Source organism: Acipenser ruthenus, chromosome 15, assembly GCF_902713425.1.
Source record: "Acipenser ruthenus chromosome 15, fAciRut3.2 maternal haplotype, whole genome shotgun sequence".
NCBI lineage: Eukaryota > Metazoa > Chordata > Actinopteri > Acipenseriformes > Acipenseridae > Acipenser > Acipenser ruthenus.
Window position 1 is genome coordinate 19,836,833 of NC_081203.1, and position 23,412 is coordinate 19,860,244.

Consider the following 23,412-nt stretch of genomic DNA (forward strand, 5'->3'; position numbering starts at 1 on the left):
AAACATCCTTTTTAATAAGGTAAGGATTAGCTTCCAGAATGGGTTCTTTCTACATACTACAGGGACTGGATTGACGGGGGACTACATTGCTTCTCCACAATAGCTCTTTATTGTTCTCTGTTGTCAGCATTATTTTACCACAAGGACTGCAGGAATCTCAACAGCCTCCTTCTTCTAAAATCTCAGATATCCGCAAACTGTTTAACACCAAATCCTCCCCCGCACCCCCTCCTGCTCCAACCCCTACACCCACTACATCCCCTACTAACTCTCCCTCCTTCTCCACCTTCTTGCCCCTCTCAGACTCTGACCTCTCCTCCCTGCTCCAGGGTCACAAACCCACCACGTGTGCCTTGGACCCCCTCCCCACTCACCTCTTTCAAGCTGCTGCTCCTGCTCTACTTCCCTTCATCTCCTCCCTCTCTACTTTCTGGTATCTTTCCCTCTGCCTTCAAAAAAGCCTCTATCACTCCCCTCCTCAAAAAACCTACCCTCAACCCCACCTCCCTCCAGAGCTACCGTCCTGTCTCCCTCCTATCCTTCCTCTCCAAAACCCTTGAGCGGACTGTACACCGCCAGCTCTCTGCTTTCCTGTCCAACCACTCTCTGCTTGACCCTCTCCAATCTGGCTTCCACTCTGCTCACTCCACTGAAACCGCCCTCCTGTCTGTCACTAACTCACTTAAGTGTGCCCGAGCTGCCTCTCTCTCCTCTGTCCTAATTCTCCTCGACCTCTCTGCTGCCTTTGACACTGTTGATCACTCTATTCTACTATCATCTCTTGCTGACCTGGGGATCTCTGGCACTGCTCTGGCCTGGTTCTCCTCCTACCTCTCCAACCGCACTTACCAGGTAACCTGGCATGGAGCAACCTCCACACCTCACCCACTCTTAACTGGAGTCCCCCAAGGGTCAGTCTTGGGTCCTCTCCTGTTCTCTCTCTACACCCGCTCCCTGGGCCTCCTCATCGCATCCTATGGTTTCTCATACCATTTCTATGCTGATGATGGTCAGATTTTCCTCTCCTTCCCCACCTCTGACTCCACCATCTCCTCCCGTATCTCTACCTGTCTGTCTGCTATTTCCTCCTGGATGCAGTCGCATCACCTCAAACTCAACCTCTCTAAATCTGACCTCCTTTTCTTTCCCTCCTCCTCCCCCTCCTCTGATCTCTCCATCTCTGTTCCTCTGGAATCTACCACACTCTCTCCCTCTTCCTCAGCTAAGAACCTTGGAGTCACCCTGGACCCCTGCCTCTCTTATTCCCAGCACATCTCCACTCTGGCACGCACTTGCCGATTCTTCCTGAGCAACATCCGAAGAATCCGATCCTTCCTCACCAACTATGCTACCCAGCTCCTGGTCCAGGCCCTGGTACTCTCCCGCCTAGACTACTGCAACTCCCTCCTGGCTGGCCTCCCTGCGTCCGCCACCCGTCCGCTCCAGCTCATCCAGAACTCTGCTGCCCGCCTGGTGTTCTCTCTGCCTCGCTTCGCCCACGCTACTCCACTACTCCGCTCGCTCCACTGGCTCCCGATCACCGCTCGCATCCAGTTCAAGACTCTTGTACTAGCCTACAGATGCCTTGACCAGACTGCACCCAGCTACCTCCAGACCCTCATCTCTCCCTACACCCCCACTCGACCTCTCCGCTCCGCCTGCACTAGAAGACTAGCTCTACCTCCGCTACGCTCCCCTGCCTCCAGAGCCCGCTCCTTGTCCACCCTTGCTCCGCAGTGGCAGAATGACCTTCCTACAGATGTCAGGACTGCCCAGTCCCTGACTACATTCCGGCACCTCCTTAAGACTCACCCCTGTAGAACTCCTCTGTTTGTATCCTGGGACACTATCACCCTTCATGTAAATGTGCTTTATTTTGCTCTTATCTGCCCCCTATTTTACTGCATTTAATCCTGTACTTCAGAATACTGTAATCTGCCAAGTGTTTAACCTGTAGTACTTTGTATTTAATCATATCCTGATGTAACTATCACTATTTAATCATATCCTGATGTAACTATCACTATTATCTGCTGTATTATTGAATTGTGGTTTGTCACACTTGTACTTTGCTTGAACAAAAGTTATTGTATTTCTTGCTCTTATTGTATTACTTGTATTGTAACACTTGAAATGTATTTGCTTACGATTGTAAGTCACCCTGGATAAGGGTGTCTGCTAAGAAATAAATAATAATAATAATAATAATAATAATAATAATAATAATAATAATAATAATAATAATAATAATAATAATAGAAACAAGACCTACTAAAACTAGCAATAGAATGTTCTTGTGACATCACAACACCCAAAACGTATTTTAAGCTAAAGTGCTCTCAATGACACTGCTCTCAATTCTGTACTAAGGGACAATGTTAAAACAGAGCCAGGTCCAAGCTTACCATGGTAAAACAGTTTTCTGTAAGGGGGCTGCCCTTGGTAGAATAGTACCCCACTTACAGCTGAGGCAACATGGATTCTTAATTAAAACAAAGAGAACCCTGATAATTGCAATGAGGATTAGTTTCTTCACAAAATATCATGATCATTTTCCAATCTGCTCTTTCAGAGAAGGTTGTTAAAGTCAGAATGGAAATTAGTTATCAGATTACTTTATTTAATTTAGAATCTTACAGGAGACTCTGCAGCGTTTACAAAACAATACATTGCTTTATATCTGCTTGTGGCAAAGTGCCCCGCCCCTGTGTGCATTTGTGTGTTCTATGTTGTATGTATGCGTGCGTATGTTAATGTTGGTGTATAGATTGGTACACGGGATATAAACAGGTCTGTGTTTCACGTGTGTTTAAATTGTATATTTGTATTTAGGCACGGGATTGCACATCACGCACGTGCATTTAAAATATAATATGTGAGCATGGGGTTGCACAGAATTAATTCACGTGCTGGGATTCAAGTGAATAATTAATTAGTAATTGAATCCCAGCACAACAGTATAAATAGGCACATTTTTAGTCAGTCAGGGTTGGGTGTTCGGAAGAGGAGAACGGGTGAGAGAGAGAGGAGTAATTAAAAGTGAAAGATCGTAAAGATAAGTGTTTGTTCTCACCGTGTTTGTTTGTCTCCGTGCACCGTTTGTTTAGTGTTAGTCCGTTTTGTCTGTCTCTTTATTTTGGCGTATAGTGCCGTGTCCTGTTTTGTGTACCGTTTAAAACCTTTTTATTTGTTAATAAACGCTGAGTGCAGCCATTGCACTCAGCTCATCATCACCACCGTCTCTGTCTGTGTATTCCTGTCTGGTCTGACGCCACCCACTCTGGCCGTCTTTGTGACACTGCTGTACACCATTACATTTCTCACAATTTGTGGATTCTATTTCCAGCTGATTTATCAAAATCCACGATCCACCAAAGGCAAACAAATGCATTTCTTGCAGCAGGCTGTTCTGTAACACCTTAAAAGGGAGTCGCAAATCAGAATCCTTTGCCCACTCTTTACAAAAGTTCTGTTATTTGTAGCATTTTCTTTTTGCATCACCCGTAGCTATTAAACACTCAATAGTGCTAAATTAAGAGATACTAAAAGAAACTTCAGTGACATTCAATGACAAACATTTCTTTTTGGAAACCGTCTTATGTAATGTCTCAAATCCAGACCAGATGAATTGCGGTCAGGTTTGGCTCTTAAGCTTTGTTGTTTATCTGTTTAAAATCCTAACAAAACCACTGCTATGAGCGTCCAGTTTTTGGGCTGTCCTGATTAACTAGATCTAATAAAGGATCTAACCATTTCCACAGTTCAAGCTGAGGGTAATTGCTTCTGCACTGAATAAATAATGGACAACAAACCATCAATAACCAGTCAACATTTATTAAAACTAGACTCCAAGACTGGGCTAATGATATTAATCTATGCACATGGAGCTTTTATCTAAAGCAATGGCAAACAGAACAGTAGTGTTTCCTTGAGAACAGCACCTGGTATATACTGCTATATCACTGTGGAGTCTGCTAAGGGCAGTTCTCATAAGCTAAGCAAGTGCAGTACTGTAATATTACCAGTATAGTACATGTTGAAATGATCAACACAGGTCCAGCTTCAAGATGAACAATCATATATTTATATATTTAATCAGGAAGAGCACAGAAAACAGGAACACTAACATATATGTAATGCCTAATGGTGGATTCTCCTTTGCTCTCCAGTTCTCTAAGTCACTCACTACTATTATGGTCTATTCCTGGTTTAACTACGGGAAACCCACTAGTTCAAACTCTGTAATCCTAACTCAAACCTAAAATAAACTATACATTTCGGTCTTACCCAAGGTTTGGCCTGGGCAGTACTTGGATGGGGGACCTCAGTGGGAAATCAGGTGGGGTATGAAGTCATCTCAGTTGCCAGGATAGAACCTCCTATCCAAGTCATTCCTAGACACCGCCTAATTTTATGCAGCCCTTGAACCTTTTCATAGAAGTGAACTGTGCTTTAACATTCTTTCACTATACTTTACACTTTGCTCTACACTTTGCTATCCTTAACCAAAGTTGTGCTGCAGCAAACTCTTAAAAGAGACTACTGATGTTAATCTGCACGGGGAATATTAGCACCTTAAAGATGTATAGTAATATATTGAATGATCTCCTATTGACCTAAAAAAAAAAAAAAAAAAGCCCTTTGAAGTCCTGGTCTGAATTGCTGACCTCCTTTATACTGTGTTCTCCACGGCTTCGTCAGTGACGCAGGCCTCCATGCCACAGCACTGCTTAAAAGAGTTACTCTGAAGGACGCTTTCTCCTTTAGCTCATCTGCGGCGTCTCTGTAGAGAGCTCTGCCTGGGGATATCAGGAAAGCTCTAACAGAGGTCTAACCAGAGCTTTAAAGCCCAAGCAATTTCCCATGTTAATCATGATGAAAATCATTTCAGCTTTTCTGGTACTGTAGGCTGTACCAGATTGGAGTATGAGGGAGGGAGCCTCTGCCTCAAACCGGTCCTGGACTGGAGGGAACACTCTTTCTCTTAGTATGTAAGGGAGCAGTTCAGTATCCATGCCTCAAGCATGCCCTGGACTGGAGGGAGCACTCATACTCTTAGCTGGTGAAAGGGGAGCAGTTCAGTTTCCGTGCCTCAAGCCTGCCCTGGACTGGAGGGAGCACCCTATTGCTTAGGAGGGCAAGGGAGGGAGCAGTTTAGTCTTTATGTCTCAAGCCTGCCCATGACTGGAGGGAGCACCCTATTGCTTATGAGGGCGAGGGAGGGAGCAGTTCAGTCTTCATGTCTCAAGCCTGTCTTGGACAGGTGGAACCACACTTACTCCAGTGCATAAACCTATTACGCCACCAAGACCCTGTTAGGTTTATGCAGTTTATTAAACCATCAGTTTTGGATGTGAGTAGGATGTAATTAAGAATGGCAGTCATTCAACAGATAACCAGATTAAAGTGTAAAGACTCTGCCAACTTTAAAAACTGCTTCATTTAATTTTTTTTTATTTAGCAAATGCACATTTGGAATACATTCAAATCAAATTTCATTTCATTTCATTTTACAATCATTTGAATAGTTCTCATTGAAACTACTCACATATTTTGCTTCACCTGAATTCAGGAGCTGCTGTTCAGTTCCAGTTACCTGCCATAGATACAGCACACTCAGGTGAGATCAGCCAAGGTGTCTTTAAAGAATTATGAGCCAGCACCATCTACTCATCGGCTCAAGTTTCCTTTTGCTTTGCTGACAATGCACAGGATTGCTATAAAAGGGGCTGGCACTTTATAATATAAAGGCTGTTTGGCTCTTTGGCTGTTCTCTAGGCACGTTTCCACTCATCTTTTTAGTGCTGCCCAACACTTATACCTCATTTCCATGAGCATGGATTGACCACTGCTTTGGGAAAGGGTCATTAAAAAATCCGGGGCAGCTCGGATTTGCATCCAATGCGGGTCAGCTAAATCAACATGGAAACGCAGTATCAGGGGCAGCAGGGTTTTCAACCTGGGTTGAGTGGTGCATGGAAACAAGGTATTACATTGCACTAACTTGTGTCTACATTCACAAACCCTAGCAGTGTAACTGCACCTAGCCTCAGGGCACTGCGTTGCGAGAGGATTCATCAACATTATACACAGCATACCTGACGTCATGTTCTTTTTATGTTATTTCTGTTTTGGACATACTTTCAAACCCCAGTTACCATCTATACACAATACAAACCAGTGCACTGACATTATTGCCTGTGTCTTCCTGGCTAGTGTCACCTCTGAATAGCATAAGAGATATTTCTCACTACAGTAAAAATTATTACATATACATCGTTGTTTTTAGGTATAACATTAGTAAGAGTAAGAAGATAGTGACATCTGCTAGTAAAGCCCCAACAGTCAATACAACTAGAACTGAAGAGCACCTCCTGAACTTATAGTCAAAGCACCTAAAAGAAAAAAAAAGAAAAGCACAGTTGTTGAGTAATTGCAATACGAACCACTCAGAATGACTGTAACTCTCATGAACATGTCTAGGGGCAAAACAAAGAAAATGTAAATAGGAAAATATTAGGAAAATGTAGATGCCTTTAAAGGCAGGATACCCATGGCTCAAAGATCGCCTCTTGACGTCAGTACAGCTGCGTCACCATCTCATCACACTGCACCTTGAAATATGTATCCCTTCTCTCAATTCTCGGTTCTCTTTCCCTCAGTTGTAATACAGAAAAGAATATTTTCTGTCCTCGTCTTTCCCAAGTCAAATCCTTGCTGGGGATTAATTATTTAGAGGCGCTTGCACTTTTTTTTTTTTTTTATCTTGCTGTGCAGTGGAGGCATGCGTGTGTGATGTCATTTATTATTTAAACCCCTTCGCTCCGGCAGCTGCCACGCAGGGATCCGATGTTTTGAATTCAGAGGTCGAGATGAGCGATCCTGAGCTTGTTTCTTGCTGTTTTTTTTATCGCAGCCTGTCGGGATACAGTAAGGCACATGTGGGAACTAGACTTGCACCTGCTTGCACTCACATACATCAGCACACAATCCTACATTACTAAACAGTAAAGTGTTGCTTTGAGGCCCCCTCAGTGAAAAGGCCACCTAACACTTCCATTCCTTATAAAGGTTCTGAAAGAAACATATGTTATAGTAGGCATTTACATATCTGGTACTACACCAGGTGAAATAAATATCTGTTTTCAAGCTTTCAGATAGTTTTGTGTAATGGGCAGTGTTGTGTGATACTCTGCCATTACAGATTCTGTCCTGTAAAACCGAGGTCCTATTGTAAGTGACTCTGCAGCAGCAGTTGTGATGCAAAGTTCACCCCCTAGTCCCTGTAAGTTGCTTTGGATAAAAGTGTCTGCTAAATGACTAATAATAATAATAATAATAATAGCTCTAAAACCATGAATGCAGAGGAGCCCGGCTCTTTTGCATTGTGGTTAAGATGCTTGCTTGCGTGCCCAGCCTTCACCCTGTTATATTTGCATCTCCTTGGTCATTTCACATAAGGGTGAAATTGTACCCACCCCTTCAACTGTTTCTTTCTTGTCAGGAACCAGCTAGCTGTTTTGCCTATTGACTGACATGTTTCAGTAATATGACCCAAGACACTGCTGAGGTGAAATGACTTAGGAATAGGGTGACCAGACGTCCTGGTTTTTCATCAAAAGTCGCGGTGTCCTGACAGTTTGCTAAAAATCTTGAAAAAGTCCAGGTTTTCAGCCACTTCATGTAGCACGTTTAAACACCTTTTGTCAAAATAACGTAAACCGCTTTTAGTTTATGGCACCTGCATTGAAAAATAAATACAAAATAAAATAAATAGAAAAAAGCAAAGTAATCAAGAATATTATTTTTCTAAAGTGATTAACACAATACATGCTTATTCCTCATTGTGCCATGTATTTTAATTCAGTTTATATTCAATATGAATCTACAATTGTGTGTAATACTGTAATTTTGTAGCTGTTCAGTTCTGGCGGGATTTAGCCCAGACAGAGCAGCAAGAGGTTGCAAGCATCCGAATCCACCAGGTTAAACCACATCAACATTGTCAATAAATAGAGCCTGACGCAGTAAAAAAAAGAAAGAAAAATGTCAAAACGTAAATGTATTTTTAATGATTTAATTTATTATTATTATTATTATTATTATTATTATTATTATTATTATTATTATTATTATTGAACTCAGTGTAAAAGTAAGCAATATGTATAACAGAATATGGCTAATAATTAGCCACAAATTATACACCCAGGAGTGTACTGAAATTAGCTAGCTGCTTAAAAAAGATAATACTAACAGTGAGAGGATAGCTATTTAAATAACCATTAAAATAGCCTATATTTAAATGGTTTAATTAGTCTTGTCAATTATTTAACAGTGTGTTTTGAGCTTTGAAAATCTGGTCACCCTACTTAGGAATTCCAAGTGTAAAAAATGTCCTGGCATGGAAACTGAAAACTTTCTTTCAACCTAATGTAGTACAGATTTCATGTTTTAAAATTAGCCATGCAAAAAAAATGAAAATTTGCAATAGCATGTGTAAGCATTGTTTCCCCATCCTAAAAAAAAAAAATCTTCATTTTTCATATACATTTTTGTAATCTAAAATAGCTTTGAAGGCATGACTCATAATGTTCATAATGTTTAATAGCCCAGCCCCCCTATTCCCACACTATTTCACATCATGGGTATAAAAGAAGAGAAATTAAATAAAACACATTAGCGCCCCGTGTGAGCCCCTCTCTTCTCTCCTCTCTGCTCTTTCAAACAGCTGTATTGACTCCAATTGGGATAGCAGGCAGGCAGGCAGGCACTAGCTGAGTGATTGCACCTTTCAGGACTAAATGCAGCTGTCTGCAGTAAGTGCGGAGAAATTGCCCCGTCATTTTCACGTCATTCACAAGGGAATAAAAACAGCAATCATCCTGCTGAGGCACACAGCTTCCAAGACAGGAGTCATTTTATTGATATCAATGTCTACATACTGCAGTCACATCTCTGTCTTTAGCTGTGTACATTAAAAGGCTGAAAAGACTTTATTTCAAAACATTCCCTGGCATTACTATAACAAAGCCCCTCGCTGCTTTGTTACCGTGCCACCCTGCACTATAATTTGTGATGTTTTGTTGTCCTATTCACTTCCTGTGGTACAGGAAATAGGCCCCTACCTCCTGAAACATGGGAGGCATTAAATGAGAGATTGGCTCAGGTGCGATTCTATTTCCAGTATGTGCAAATAAAAGAAATCCCAACAGCAGTACTTTTTAGCTCAATTCAAACGATGTTTACCGATATGTACTGTTTTGTGGATTACTGCGGTTGTTTCACAAATGACGATTTTGTTAACAGCCATCCTCAAATGTACGTTCATGGAACAATCTGTTTCTATAACAAGTACAATGTCTGGAAAAGAGTTTAAACCTAAATTAAACGGCTGAATTACTTTCCTTATGGTAAGCTCTGCCTAGTCATGTGGTGTGATTTGGAACAGCATGATTCACCTGGTCATTCAGTCATTGGATTTGATCAAATAAAAGTCATTTTATGAGAGGTATAAGGCTCCATGGTTTAGTCAGCTACCTTTATAAATGTTTACCATAATGAAAGCATAGCAAAGTGTAATAAAGAACAGTGAAAGAATGGTGCAGCATAGGTAAGCATGGTAAAGCCCAGAAAGGTATGGTGAAGCATATGAAAACCCATTGTAAGCTGTGGTAAATGCTTTGTATAACCATGGGGGTAGAAGCATGGTAAAACTGTAAAATGACGTGGCAAACCTTTATAAGGGTATTGCTTCCTCTCCGCCTCTCCCTGTACTCTCCTTGTCGCTTCTGTCTCGCACTCTGATGCTAATTTTAGATCCTATCTAAGGTAATGACGCATCACTGGAAGGTGTGATTGTGTCTGCCTCTGGGGAATGGGATTGACGGCTATTTGACTGCTCTCTGCTTCTATTTTTTGATGTTGTAGCTGTTGTCATCACTCTTTTTGTTGCTGCCTGGTTGCCGTGGCTACTAGAGCGTGTTGTGTAAGTTTGATTAGCTGGAGTCGGAAGGGTCTTGGACACAACTCTGTTCTGTGGCTTCTTGGACTGTGAGAACTGTTAGCTGTGTTGCGAGGTAGATGGGTCCCATTGTCTAGTTGAGCCTTGTGAAGTATATTTGGAGAGCTAGTTCAGAGAGACTTGATTGCAATAATTAGTGAAAGTTTAGATTTGTATTGGTGAATGGGTATATACTTACTACTGGTAATAGAATAGCCACCTTTCCCAGCCAATATCAAAAGTGTGTTGTCTGTGTGTTTTAATTTTGTATTTAATAAAAGCCATCATAATTCAATTTGCTGGAAGTGTGTAATTGTAAGTAATTGGCACGTGAACCCTCCGGTCGCTAAGTGCAATAAAGCATATTTTAATGATACGCTTGGTGATGATAAACGGCAGAATGAATTGAAGTGAAAGAGCAGGGACTGCTTGTTCTGATTACTAGGGTGGCAGGGAAACGCACTGCGCTCCCCACAGCGATTGGAGAGGAGAGGGGGGTTGCAGTACCCTGACTGGATAACAACGCTCCTCAGGACTGACTCAGTAGGTATATTCTCCTTCCCTGGAGATGCTGCTTGTATTTATTTTGTCCTGGATGTTTTCTCTGAATTTAAAGGTCACAGTGTCTCTGAGTTGATCCAGTTCAGCTAGCAAGCGTTAAAGCTACAGCGTCCCACATTAGAGTGTTCAGCTTGCAAAGCCTTTTGGAGTCTGATCTTGTCAGCTGCTCAGAAGGCCAGGCCTGCTCAGTACTTGTAGTATTGGATAGGAGGGACTTGGCAGTGGGAGATGCCATTGAGGCCCTGCATTAGTTGTGGACAGCCTTGAGCAGAATGTGAACCCATGTTCGGTTGGCCAGCAAAATTGCCTGTGAAACTTTTAGAGTCTGGTTCTGACATCACTAATGCCCCCAGATACAAGTTTCAGACATTTCAGTACACCAAAATCACCAACCAATCAACTAAATGTGACCTTAATGTTATGCTGTCTCTCCCCTCTCTAAACCTCTCTCTCTCTTTTCATTCTCTTGCAGATCGAGGATATCATTTACCGGATACAGGATGACAAGGCTGGGGGAGTGCCCATCCGGACGGTAAAGAGCTTCCTGTCCAAGATCCCCAGTGTAGTGACAGGTACATACAGGTCCTAGCAGTTTATACTGCAGCAGTGTGGAGTAGTGGTTAGGGCTCTGGACTCTTGACAGGAGGTATTGTGGGTTCAATCCCAGGTTGGGGACACTGCTGCTGTACCCTTGAGCAAGGTACTTTACCTAGATTGCTCCAGTAAAAACCCAACTGTATAAATGGGTAATTCTATGTAAAAAAAAAAAAAGTGATATCTGTATAATGTGAAATAATTTATAATGTGTATAATGTGATATCTTGTAGAAATTGTAAGTCGCCCTGGATAAGGGTGTCTGCTAAGAAATAAATAATAATAATAATACTAACACTCTTCAAAACCATGCAAGTTCTAGCTGAATATTCAATGCATGGTCAGCCTATGGCTCGTGTTTTATACTGTTGTCCCTGTGTAGATATTCCCTCCGTAACCAAGCTCTGACACTTGAATATGTTACAGATACAGCGCTTCGGATATTCAAGTTTACGGTTCCTTCTATCTGTTTGGTTTTATAAAAAACAGATGTTGTGAGCACAGCGGCGCTAGTCCAGCGTAATGTATTTGTTTAATTTGCTAAGAAGCAGTCGCAGTTATGAAGGAATTTAATGTTAAAAGGCACTACGAAAAGGTGTGTTGTCTGTTCTTCTCCCTTCTCCAGGTCTGTGACTGTACTACCCTGCTGCAAGCTACATGCTGCACTGGTTGAGGGCCCCACGTGGTCCGGACGCCATCTTGGGTGCTACACTCCACTGCAAGCTTCATGCTGCACTGGTTGTGTGACTGCACTGCAACTGTCTGCAGGCTACGCTCCACACCATTGCAAGCTATGCGCTGCTCCTGGTTGTGTGACTGCAAGCAGCCCAGGCACAGACATGCAGTCCAGTACCTTGGTGCTTTGCCCTCGGTACTGGTGCTCGGTGCTTTGGCGTACCCGTGTCTAGGCCTAGATGCCCTCAATGCCTCGGTGCCTCGGCGCTGAGGCATGTAGCTCTCGAGGGTTTTCGAGCCCTGTGCAGCGCGCATTCACTGCTGCACTAGCCTAAGACCTCGGTACCTCAATGCTTCGAGGACTCCACGCCTCAGCGCTTCGATGCCCTCGAGGCTTTTCAGCTCTGCGCATTGTGCACTCGGAGGCCTCGGTGCCCCTGCGCTCCATAGCCTCGGTGCCTCGGTGCTTTGACACCCATGGCACCTCGAGGACTGTATGCCTCAGCGCTTCGACGCTTCAAGGTCTTTCTAGCCTTGCACTCCATTACCCTCGAGACCCTCTGGCCCCTGGTGCTCTATAGCCTCGGTACCTCGCTGCTTTGACACCCTCGGTGCCTCGAGGACTCGAAGCCTCAGCGCTTTGACGCCTGCAGCGCTTCACCCAGTACATTCGATCCCCTCAGGGTTTTTTGGTGCCTCGTGATACACAAATGAAATGTTGAATTTCCACCCATACATGTCCTGCAGGCGGAAATTGCCCCCGCAATGCCTGGGCATTGAGCACGCCTCTGCTGCCTTGACAGACAGGTCGTCCTGCTCTTTTTGCACCAGGTCCAAAGAGAGCACCCTGCAAAAAGAATGGCGCTGTTCTCGGATGAGAACCTTGCAGCCAGCCTAGGAGAGCCGTCGTCCCCACCCTCCAAGCCCTACGCAAAGTATTTCTTGTGTGCAGGCTCCACAGCGCCCCCGCAGTCACTCTAGATCTCCCTCAAGGGGAAGGAAGAGATCCAGAAATGTGGACCAGGCAAGGGATATTGCCGAGCTAAAGGGCCAAATGAACTAGATACTCGAACACTTAAGCAGGCAGCAGGTCCCCTGCGCCTGCCCCAGCTCCACCAGCGCCTACCCCACAAGCCCTCTCTAAGCAGCGACTGTCCCATTGGAAAAAGCCAAGAAAACCATTCAATGGCCGAGTGAGATCGATAGGAGCCGAGAGAAGCCGAAAAAAAAGAAAAAAAGGGGTGTATCTCATGAATACAGATAGCCCCGGCATCACATCGATAACATGGACATAAACAAACAAGGTAGCTGCTTCTGCATCCAGCGCTCAAAGAATATCACAGACATTTGCAGAGCTTTTTTATGATGTTATAGTAATAAAATAATGACTTGGATCGCATTATTGAGGAGTTTGGTGATAAAACGAGTGATCAGGAGATAATTTATCGGTATGCACTACTATCAAGAGGTATGTGAAAAAAACAGCGAACGAGGGGTGGGGCGGGGCTGGAGATGCAGTACTGAGTGTCCTGTTGATAAGCAATGCCTTTTAAACCTGTTTTACTGTGAAACAAAATACTTTTAAACAGCGCATCTAAAATAAACTGCGCGTGTGAAAATAAATTGGACCTGACGCGCCTGAATAAATGGACCGCTAAGGGTTAATAGGCACCAGGGTCATTGAGGTTGCACGCTCACACCACCAACACTAGATGGTGGTAGCGAGATGTCCCTCAGATGCTGTCCGCTCATTCTCCCTCACGATGGCTCTGGCATACTTTCCCAAAAGTATCATTGGCAGTCCCCTTCAAATTGAAAGGGAACAATAGGTTATAGAAGTAACCCTGGTTCCCTGAAAGAGAAGATGACCGCCAACCTTGTGAGGTCGCATCACTCGCATTTGCAGGTTCAATGCAAAAGAGACTGGCATCTCCACGCAGTGACTATTTATTACCTCGGTGAGGTGGGACCGAGGACGTCACTCCGCGGAGGCGCCTATCGGCAGCTTTGATATAAAGCGAATACATGCAAGCAGGCATATCCCAAAAGTATAATTGGCGGTCATCTTATCTTTCAGGGAACCGGGGTTACATCCGTAACCTATCGTTATACAGTGAAACAACAGATGGTGCCCCAGCAATGATCGGTGAGCATTTGTAGTGAAACTCTGCCTGTTTGGGAAGCACGCCAAAGAGCACAATGTTGTGCACGTCCCGTCATTAAAAGCTGTCATTGACAGTTTTTCCAATGAAAGTATCCGCAAATCAATGGGGAAATATGTGTTGATTATATCAGCCTTGATTGCAGAGTTCAAAAAGCAATTTGAAGACTTTTCAGTGATTGGCAAGAACATTCAGATGTTCTCTTCACAGTGAATATTGATCAAACACCTGAGAACTTGCAGTTGGAACTCATTTAACTGCAGTGTGATAACATGCTTCACAGTCGCAAATCAAGAGCTGCCTTTGACAGAATTTTACAAGTGTCTGGACAAGACCCGTTTCCTCCAATTGAGACCTTTGTTTGATTCAACATATATATGTGAACAGACGTTTTCTATAATGAACATAAACAAGAATCGCCTGAGATCAAGTCTAACCGATGCCCATCTCTGGGACATACTGTGACTGGCAGCCACAAATCTCACACCAGACATCACCCAGATACTCAAGTCCAAGACTCAGTTGCACAGCTCACATTAAAACATCGTAAGCAACCACTTAATGGAGAGTAATACTCATGTAACTTTAGTATAGTTTACTGTATTTAAGTTTGTTAACAATGTATATATAACATGTGTACACTATGTAATATAGGTTATATATCTGTGGCCCGGTGCTCTTTGCATGTTAGTCACTCTGGCCTTCAATGCAAAAGGTTTGGACACCCCTGGTGTGCAGGATTTGTATAGCAGAGCTGTGAAGCCAAGTCAATGGCGTCAAAAAGACCTTACCCCTTGGGCAGAAAATTTAAAAAAAACAACAAAATGGAGATGAAATCCATGCAAAAAGAAAAAATGGATTTATTTTGTATTATTATTGGTATGGGGTTTTGTACTTTTAAATTAAAAACATATGACATTGTTATTTCTATATACACATATTTTGACATTGGTTGAGTAGTTATGTTATAATTAGGGCTTGAAGTTTTGGGGTTTTATTTTTGATTACATGACGTCCATTTAAATTTATTTTGAATTGATTATATTTCCTAATTGAAATCAGAAAAAGCTGTTAATTACAAAATAATGCCACTTGTTTTTACCTTCATATCTTGACTGAGCCTAATTCTGTTTCACTTAATTTTTATTTCAAACAGAACAGAAAATTTACATTAATTGCATCCTTATTGCATTTTATTCTTGTAGTCGCCTAGTTTATCGGTGTGCTTTTGTTATTTTCAATTGTTTAATAGAGTTGTCCTGACAGATTTTCTTTTCCGCATAAAATATCCAGTACAGAGTGTACATTGATAGCATGTTCATCATTTAAAGTCAGTCTCAATGTGAATCTTACCATTGGGTTCTTTCTTGATTTGTTCCAGTGCAAAATGTGCTCCACTTTTTCTAACTGCCAATAAACTCCAGCTAATTTTCCAAAACTGTTTAAGTGAAGAAAAAATCTATATATTTCTCTTTTCCACACTTATGTTGTCTCGTGCTAGATTTGCACCTTTAAACTTGTACAATTACTTTCTGGAGCAAAATGCTTTGGAACTCACCATGTTACTTTATTAGCTAAATTCATTTTGCAATTTACAGGTTTATCAAAAGTAAAGGAGCGGGTAATAAAAAATATTTCTGTTTAGTGCCCCCAATCAGCTAGCACCGCCACTGCACACAGGATCAAGTTTTTATTCTAGCAGAGCTTGGAGAACTCAACATAGTAAAGTGTGGTAAAGCACAGGAAAACTTGGTAAATCCCTATTATGTTTTGGTAAAGGATGTCCATGATAAATACATGGAATATGCTGGGAGAAGCACAATGAAATGCAATTTTTTTCAGCTAAAAACTGCATTTATGGAAAAGAAATGTGTATTTGTTTTCATTCCAGCTAGAGTTTGTGATGCACACATATCCCAGGGGAAACATAAATATGATATTGTTCATATTGCTGTCCTACCATGCTAATGATCTCAGTAGCGTCTAGGGAAAGACAGCACAGCGTGACTTACGTTTTATTATCCAAACATGGGCAGTCAGAGAACAGGAGATTCATGTTTGATATAGTATTAGAGGAAAATTAAAGTGAAATATTAAAGTGAAACCGATTAACCTCCCTGCTGCTGTCCCCCACTCGGCATGCTGTAAGACAAGTTACTTCAAGACTGACAGCATAATTTGTGTTTATTGCATATGCAAAACTGAGTTAGACACTTTTCACTCAAGAACGTTCAACTACATTTCAATGGTATTCATAGACACCCTCTTAGCCAGACATGGCTAAATGTGAAATGTAAACACAGTTTAGCTGTATCAATGTCAAGTATGCGTTTCGAGTTGCTTGATCCAGTGTCACAGTGCTCTGGTATAAATGTAATGTATTTCTTTCAACTTAAAAAATCCTTTGAGTGCATTGCATGAGAGAAAAAGAGCCTTAGTGTAAGTTCTATATTTTGATTAGCATCTTAATATTAAAGTGATTGTTGCTGCTAAAATAACTCCATTCATTTTCCATGCTATGCACATTTATTTTCTATAGGTCTCATTTTATAACACCTGATACTACACTTTGTTAAAGAAATACAACCAACCAGCTGCTTCCCCTATTGACAGATACACTTTGCAGCCAGTAAGCTTTTACCAGGAAGTAAATCAGTAACAGACTTCCTAGAAAATGGAAGTGTGGTCCAGTGGTTAAAGTCCAGGGCTTGTAACCAAAAGGTGACTGGTTCAAATCCTATCTCTGTGTGACCCTGAGCAAGTCACTTAACCTCATTGTGCTCCATCCTGCGGATGAGATGTTAAATCAATGTACTATGAAAGACGCTATATTAAAAGAAGACAAAGCAAGCAAATAGAGAGCTTTTGTTTCCCTAGAGAAGTACCAGATGTCATGTTTTAAAATGAAACACATGTCTGAGATATTACATGACTATTTCAAAACTGGACCTCATGAGACCCATATAGTGAATGGAAGCACATTTTTTCATGTAAATATTGGACAAAAATAACCTTTTTTTAAGCACAGTTTTTTTTAAAAATGGACACAGGCCAAATAGATAAATGCACTGATGTGTCCTGACTTGGAAAATTCAGTAACCTGCCTCAAATCTCAAAACCTCAATCATTTACAAGCCCGTAATGTGCAGTATGGTGTACTTATCTAACCCCATACACAGTAAAAATCAATTGATGTTCAGAGCGTGAAAGAACTCAAGACTATGACTTCCTGAATGAGTCTTTTTGATGGATTTAATAAAGTCCCATGTATTGTAACGGTTCCAGGCTGTTGTTGGTTTCATTAACACACAGCAGGTGTTTTTCTTGCTTTTTCTTTGTGTATGTGTGAAAGAATCGGAGTCTGGCATCAAAAGTGTGAATTCACAACCCCAGAATAAAACAAAAAATAAACCATTTGTTCCTGTTGAGAAGAGTCATCTAACAGAGCTTTCTATTATTATGCATGTACCAAGTTTGCAGAAGTACTATTCCATCCATCAAACTGTGTTATGAGAAGCTCTAAAGGCATGGTCATGTGGTGTACAGGGTCAGTCAGAGGGGCGCTGGTTCCTGGCTGTATGAAGTCCACAGGGAACATTGGTTGTAGCATTCCCACAGGTTATGGAAGCAAAAACATCAGGCACTGTTTCTCCTCAGCAAGGCTACAGTGGACTCTACTGGCCTTTGTTCTTCCAGGGGCTGGTAGTTTGCTGGCATCATAACATGAACATCACATACACTATATGTATGTATACATCAGTAGGATCAGGGTGAGTTTTTATTAAGATTTCAACAAGGCGGCAACATTCAATACCATTAAAATTGACTCACAATGAGAGACCTCTACAGTGATATTCACCAGTTACTTGTTTTTTTCATTTCAACTTGGCTGATCAGTGTTCTTCAACTACATATGGGGACACAAAAAGCTAGCACAAAAAGACATTTTTCAAAGACAGTATTAATGTTTAATCACATGTACAGGCCAAAAGTTTTGCACCACCCTAGAATTAACTCATTGTGCTTCATGTAGTCAAATGAAACCTGTTGAATAATGTTACGTTAACTTAATTAATGAAATACCGCTTTTCTATATACGTAATGAAAAACCGACAAAATTGACAAATGTGATATTTCGAAATCTAACATGAAATACTGTACTACTATTATGGCTTCCGGTAGACTTTTGCGATATCATTTTGTAGTTTCTTTGATTACATGATATTAAATAATAGATCTAAATTATGTTCATCTATCTATCTATCTGTATATATATATATATATATATATATATATATATATATATATATATATATATATATATATAAATCACACATATATAATTGTCTCAGTTCTGAAATTCAAGGTGATGCAATACTTTTGGCCATAGCTATATAAAGATCACTTCCTTTGTGTGCTCACTGCAAGCAGGGTTGGCTGCAAGACCGTGGCCACAAATTGATGCACGATTAAGTATTCATTATATAGCCCTGTGCGCCTTCGACCTGAGCTTTCAGTGTAATTCATGAAGTGTGGGGAGGCTAACCAGGGCTGTCAGGCTGCTTCAGGGTATCACATTACTGCTTACTTACAAGACGTGCTATCTGTCCCTCATATCAAAATCACAATCAACATTCAATGTCAAGCCAGCGGTGTCAGGTGTCTCTTTTCACCAAGAAACCGTGCTTCTTGTCTTAATGAGTTGCACAGTATGAGGCCACCCGTGATAAAAACTGCTATAGTTTTTTTTGGTCTGATATCATTAACTTTTGTGACCCCATACTCAAGACTAAAACTTGCATTAGAACTCTAATTAGGCGATGCAAATTGTCTATATTTTGTTTACCCATTTTAATAAATAAAGAAATGGATTTTTATTTTTAAATAAAGTAATACATGTTCTACAGAGTTTAACTTGTATTTCCTAGTTCATCTTAATCCCTATGAAATCTATCTTCCTTTACGATGTGCTTTACCTCCTCTTTGACTGCTCACGGTATATCTCCTAATTTATTAACAGATATTTTGCTTTGCATGTGGTGTTTCAGTATGTACAGAAACAAGCGGAATGTCATTCAAACAATTGGGATAGTTGTGTGCTGCTCTAGTTTTCCCATAAAGTTTAATCCTGTATATAGTTGTGGAAGTTGCTCCAGCCCTTATTGTAACTTGGCAGGAGTACCGACGGGGACAGGGAATATATTTAGAGTGCCTAATTCATGTTTGGTACATAGTTAAAATGACTGCTAGTAAAGGTTACAGAAAATACCCTATTTTCTATTTTGGGATTTGTAGAGAACTTCATGTGAATGTTTATGAAAGATGAGGGGCTATAGTTGGCTTACAAAAAAAATTAAAAACCAAAAACTAAATTCTGCTAAGATCACACTATACTATAATCCCAGCGTTTCATGAACCATTAGCAGACCACAGGATTACCAGCAATGGCAAAACAATGGATTTGGAACAAATACTGCACAGTGCAGTGGTTGTGATATTGTAGCTAACCGGTAGCTAACTTCTACGCTAAAATATTTATAGTCAAAAAATGACTATATTGTTATAAAATACACTTTGTTTTCTGGACTCCAGACCCATTTTCTAAAACTCAAACCCCAACGCTTATTACATTCAGCTCAATATCCTGCCATCATACGTCCTGCTTATGAAAAACGTGTTAGTTACATCGATGTAAAAGTTACATTCAATTTTTCTTTTCATTCGCTCTGAGCAGCAGAGCGTCACTCAATACCTTCTCACTGGAAGTGCATTGCAACTGTTGCAGAACATTTTAATTCTGGGAAAATCTAAGGTAAAAGATAAAAGTAATATGCACAAAGTGGCACACTTCAGAGTTTTACACACAACGTATTTGTTATGGACATGCTTGTTCCCTTTTTGTTGTAATTGTACAGTATTTGAGTCTTGATTTCTTTTCATTAGGTGCTGACATTGTGCAGTGGCTGATGAAGAACCTAATCATTGAAGATCCAGGTAAGCACACGCACACACAAAGACACATAGAGTCGCACACACAGAGATAGTCACACACACACACACACACACACACAGACACACAGAGTCGCACTCACGCACATAGAATCACACACACACACAGTTACACATATAGAGTAACACACACACACAGAGTCACACACACACACACACAATTGTAAGATTCCTGTAGACCCTCAGTTCCATTAATGATTTTACACTACACAATAAATTCCTTTCCTGGGGGAAGGTAATAGGTATTAGTAATGCACCCGACTCAGGAAGTGAATGAAGTGCATATTACCTGGAGGCTGTGAGGTCCAGTGGTTAAAGAAAAGGGCTTGTAACCAGGAGGTCCCCGGTTCAAATCCCACCTCAGCCACTGACTCATTGTGTGACCCTGAGCAATTCACTAACCTCCTTGTGCTCTGTCTTTCGGGTGAGACGTAATTGTAAGTGACTCTGCAGCTGATGCATCATTCACACACCCTAGTCTTTGTAAGTCGCCTTGGATAAAGGCGTCTGCTAAATAAACAAACTATCAACTATCCAATTTCTTTCTTTCGGTTGAACCTTTTTTAGTTTTCAAAAAATAAAAAAAATGAAATGTTTAATTCCAAAAATGTAAAAGTAAAATATTTACATACTGGTGGATTAAATCCCATTTTATATTTGATATAAACAATAGTAATATGTGATTAGACTTTAACATAGGTAACAATAATACTGTTTTAACAGATATGGTGCTATTATTTGTGTTTCTTTTTAATACATTCATTAATTTTCTTTATAGATATCTGCAACTGTTATTTATTAACTACCAGTTGCCTGATGAAAAGTTTCTATCAAGCTTCTGAATGGACTGGCAAGCTGTCATCCACTTCTCGTGAGGTTAATATAATCTAAAGCAAAGCGAACTTTGTTTTTCAGGTGAAGCAATCCACTTAGGAAGTCTAATTGCTGCACAGGGCTACCTTTTCCCAATATCAGACCATGTCCTGACCCTGAAGGATGATGGGACTTTTTACCGCTTTCAAGTGAGTCAAGTGAGACCTCAATATGACACAGGGGGGAATCAGTTCATAGCTCAGTCTTGGGATCGGAGGACGCCCACTGACTTTCATTTCTCCTGAGCTGTGTGGGGAATTGCTGCAGTGAGGGAACATAATTGGACATTCTAAATTTAGGAAAAAAACTGATTACAGACATAATAAAAAGATAAAAGAACAGTAAAAAAAAGAAATTGTAATTTGAAACTACTTATTCAATAAAGCAACATTGATATGCTAATTGAACCACAGTAATTATTGCACAGAATTTGCTACATTTCCCTCACCTTTCACTGAGAATCTGATTGGCTTGGGCCCAGACGGAATCAAAGATTCAGCTAAGCCAGGAAAGAGGCCATCAAAATGAGTCACTGATGTACATGAAATAAAAATGCTTCAAGATGTGCCATCACAAGACACAAAACAAAGCAAAACAATTATAGCAACCGTGTCACCACTGCCTGCTGCGAATCTGAAAATAGTGATGTGCTGATAAAACACTGACAGTGCTCACAACATTACAGGGAAAAAATGATTTTCTATTATTCTCATGTCCCAATCAGGTAGCACCATCTCTTTTTCAGAGAAGGTTTCTTGTAGAGAATTCGAATGTTAGAATTTACATTGCCACTCGCCCCTTGTGTTATTGACTTCCTACCTGAGATCTTCTATACATTCTTCTTCTCCTCTTTAAATATAAGCTAAATATTTTAATTAAAAAATACAAAGAAAGGGTAATACTTTCTGCAAGCATATCGGCAAAGAAAATAATTGTGTCACTAGAAGGAATCAAAACCTCCCTCTGTTACTGGTGGAATCATCTGATAGAAGTGAAGCGATTATAAACAATAGGATATGACAGCAGTGACAAACCTAATCCTTTTATAATGTGTGGATCAAAAGCAATGGAGTATAAACACACCAAAGATTACCTATTAGATGAATGATTGAGCCATACAAAAATATATTTTGAACTCCAAGGTGGATACATATTGTTTTAATTTGTAGAACAGGAATAAGGGAGTGGCCAAAAGATTGAATCAATGAGATATGGCCTTACATTACTGTAAGAAGTGAGATGTATTATATACACTCAAATACAAAATGTACAAATGTATTATAGCAATGATTTGTGTGTAATATAATGAACTGATTAATATACTTTCTGTATGAATATTTTCAAAAACAATAAAATCAGAGATTTCAAGATATTTAGTGATCAAGGGGTCTGTGGGCAAACAGGGTGTTCTACATTCCTAAAGACTGATAACATTCTGGGATTCCACTGCACTGGACTGATGGCTTGATCGTTAAACTGTTTTGCATATATTTAAAGTGGAGATGATTATCTGTTCAGAGATACCAGTACGTAAGGGTCTGAATGGGATAAAAGGGGAAATAAATGTCCCACATCCAGAATGCCATTGGGATTCCATTATAATCCCAGTGTGTTACCCTACAGAAACCCTAGAAGAACCAGACCAATGGATTTGGAACACGTATTGACCGCTGGTTCTCATACAATAGCACACTGTCTTTTTGGTACTGACAGTGCCTTTGTTTCTCTCTCTCCAGGCTCCTTATTTCTGGCCGTCAAATTGCTGGGAGCCAGAGAACACAGATTACGGTAAGAACTATTTTCTCTTTTCACTCTATTTCACCTGAGAGCTGAGGAAAATGAACCTCACTTTACCTAATAAAAGAGAAATCAAACTGTTTTCACAGACTAACTGGCTAAGGACTGCCTTACACTTTCTTTACATTTTCTATTGGTTCACTTGGAACGACTAAATCTAATAAGCAGAACCTCCAATTTTACACTCAACTTTTTATATTTTAAATTGGGAATTTTGTGCTTGAGAGAGAGAGAGAGAGAGAGAGAGAGAGAGAGAGAGAGAGAGAGAGAGAGAGAGAGAGAGAGAGGACTAATTTAACTAAATACAGAATCAGTGACCACAAATCGAAACAGGCAGACACAGAGCACAGTGGAGACCCACTGTGAGATGTACAGAGAGGTGAGAGAGAGATACATCCTCAGGCTGGCAGACAGAATACAAGGCTTTCTGCTCCAGAACCAAGAAGAGAAACTGAAGGTCTTTCTGGGGGAGAGGAGAGAGGGAGCAATAATAGTTGCAGTTTCTAGTGTCCTGCCGCAGGGCCAGAGACACATAATAGACAAGCCTGACACACAAATATAACGGTTTATTTCAGAGAGAGAGAGAGAGAGAGAGCACCTCAACCCTGACCTGAACACCCCCTGCCTGTCATTCAGTCCTGGGTCTTGTAAGGTTTCTTGCAGGAGTAATGTTGGTTAAAATAATATTTTGCTGAATAAGGATTCAATACAAGTTTTCTGAAGGTTTTATTCTTTACATGT

At 40.8% G+C, this 23,412-nt stretch overlaps 1 protein-coding gene across 2 annotated transcripts in view; it reads left to right on the forward strand.

Moving 5' to 3' along the window:
* The window catches only part of LOC117422253 (regulator of G-protein signaling 6), a 123,334-nt gene that overhangs the window by 82,969 nt on the left and 16,953 nt on the right, over nt 1-23,412 (forward strand). For both annotated transcript variants that reach the window (XM_058987358.1, XM_058987359.1), the window contains exons 3-6: nt 11,034-11,133; nt 19,936-19,986; nt 20,917-21,023; nt 22,611-22,662. In XM_058987358.1, coding sequence (XP_058843341.1) covers nt 11,034-11,133; nt 19,936-19,986; nt 20,917-21,023; nt 22,611-22,662 — 310 coding nt within the window. The remainder of the gene's footprint in view (nt 1-11,033; nt 11,134-19,935; nt 19,987-20,916; nt 21,024-22,610; nt 22,663-23,412) is intronic.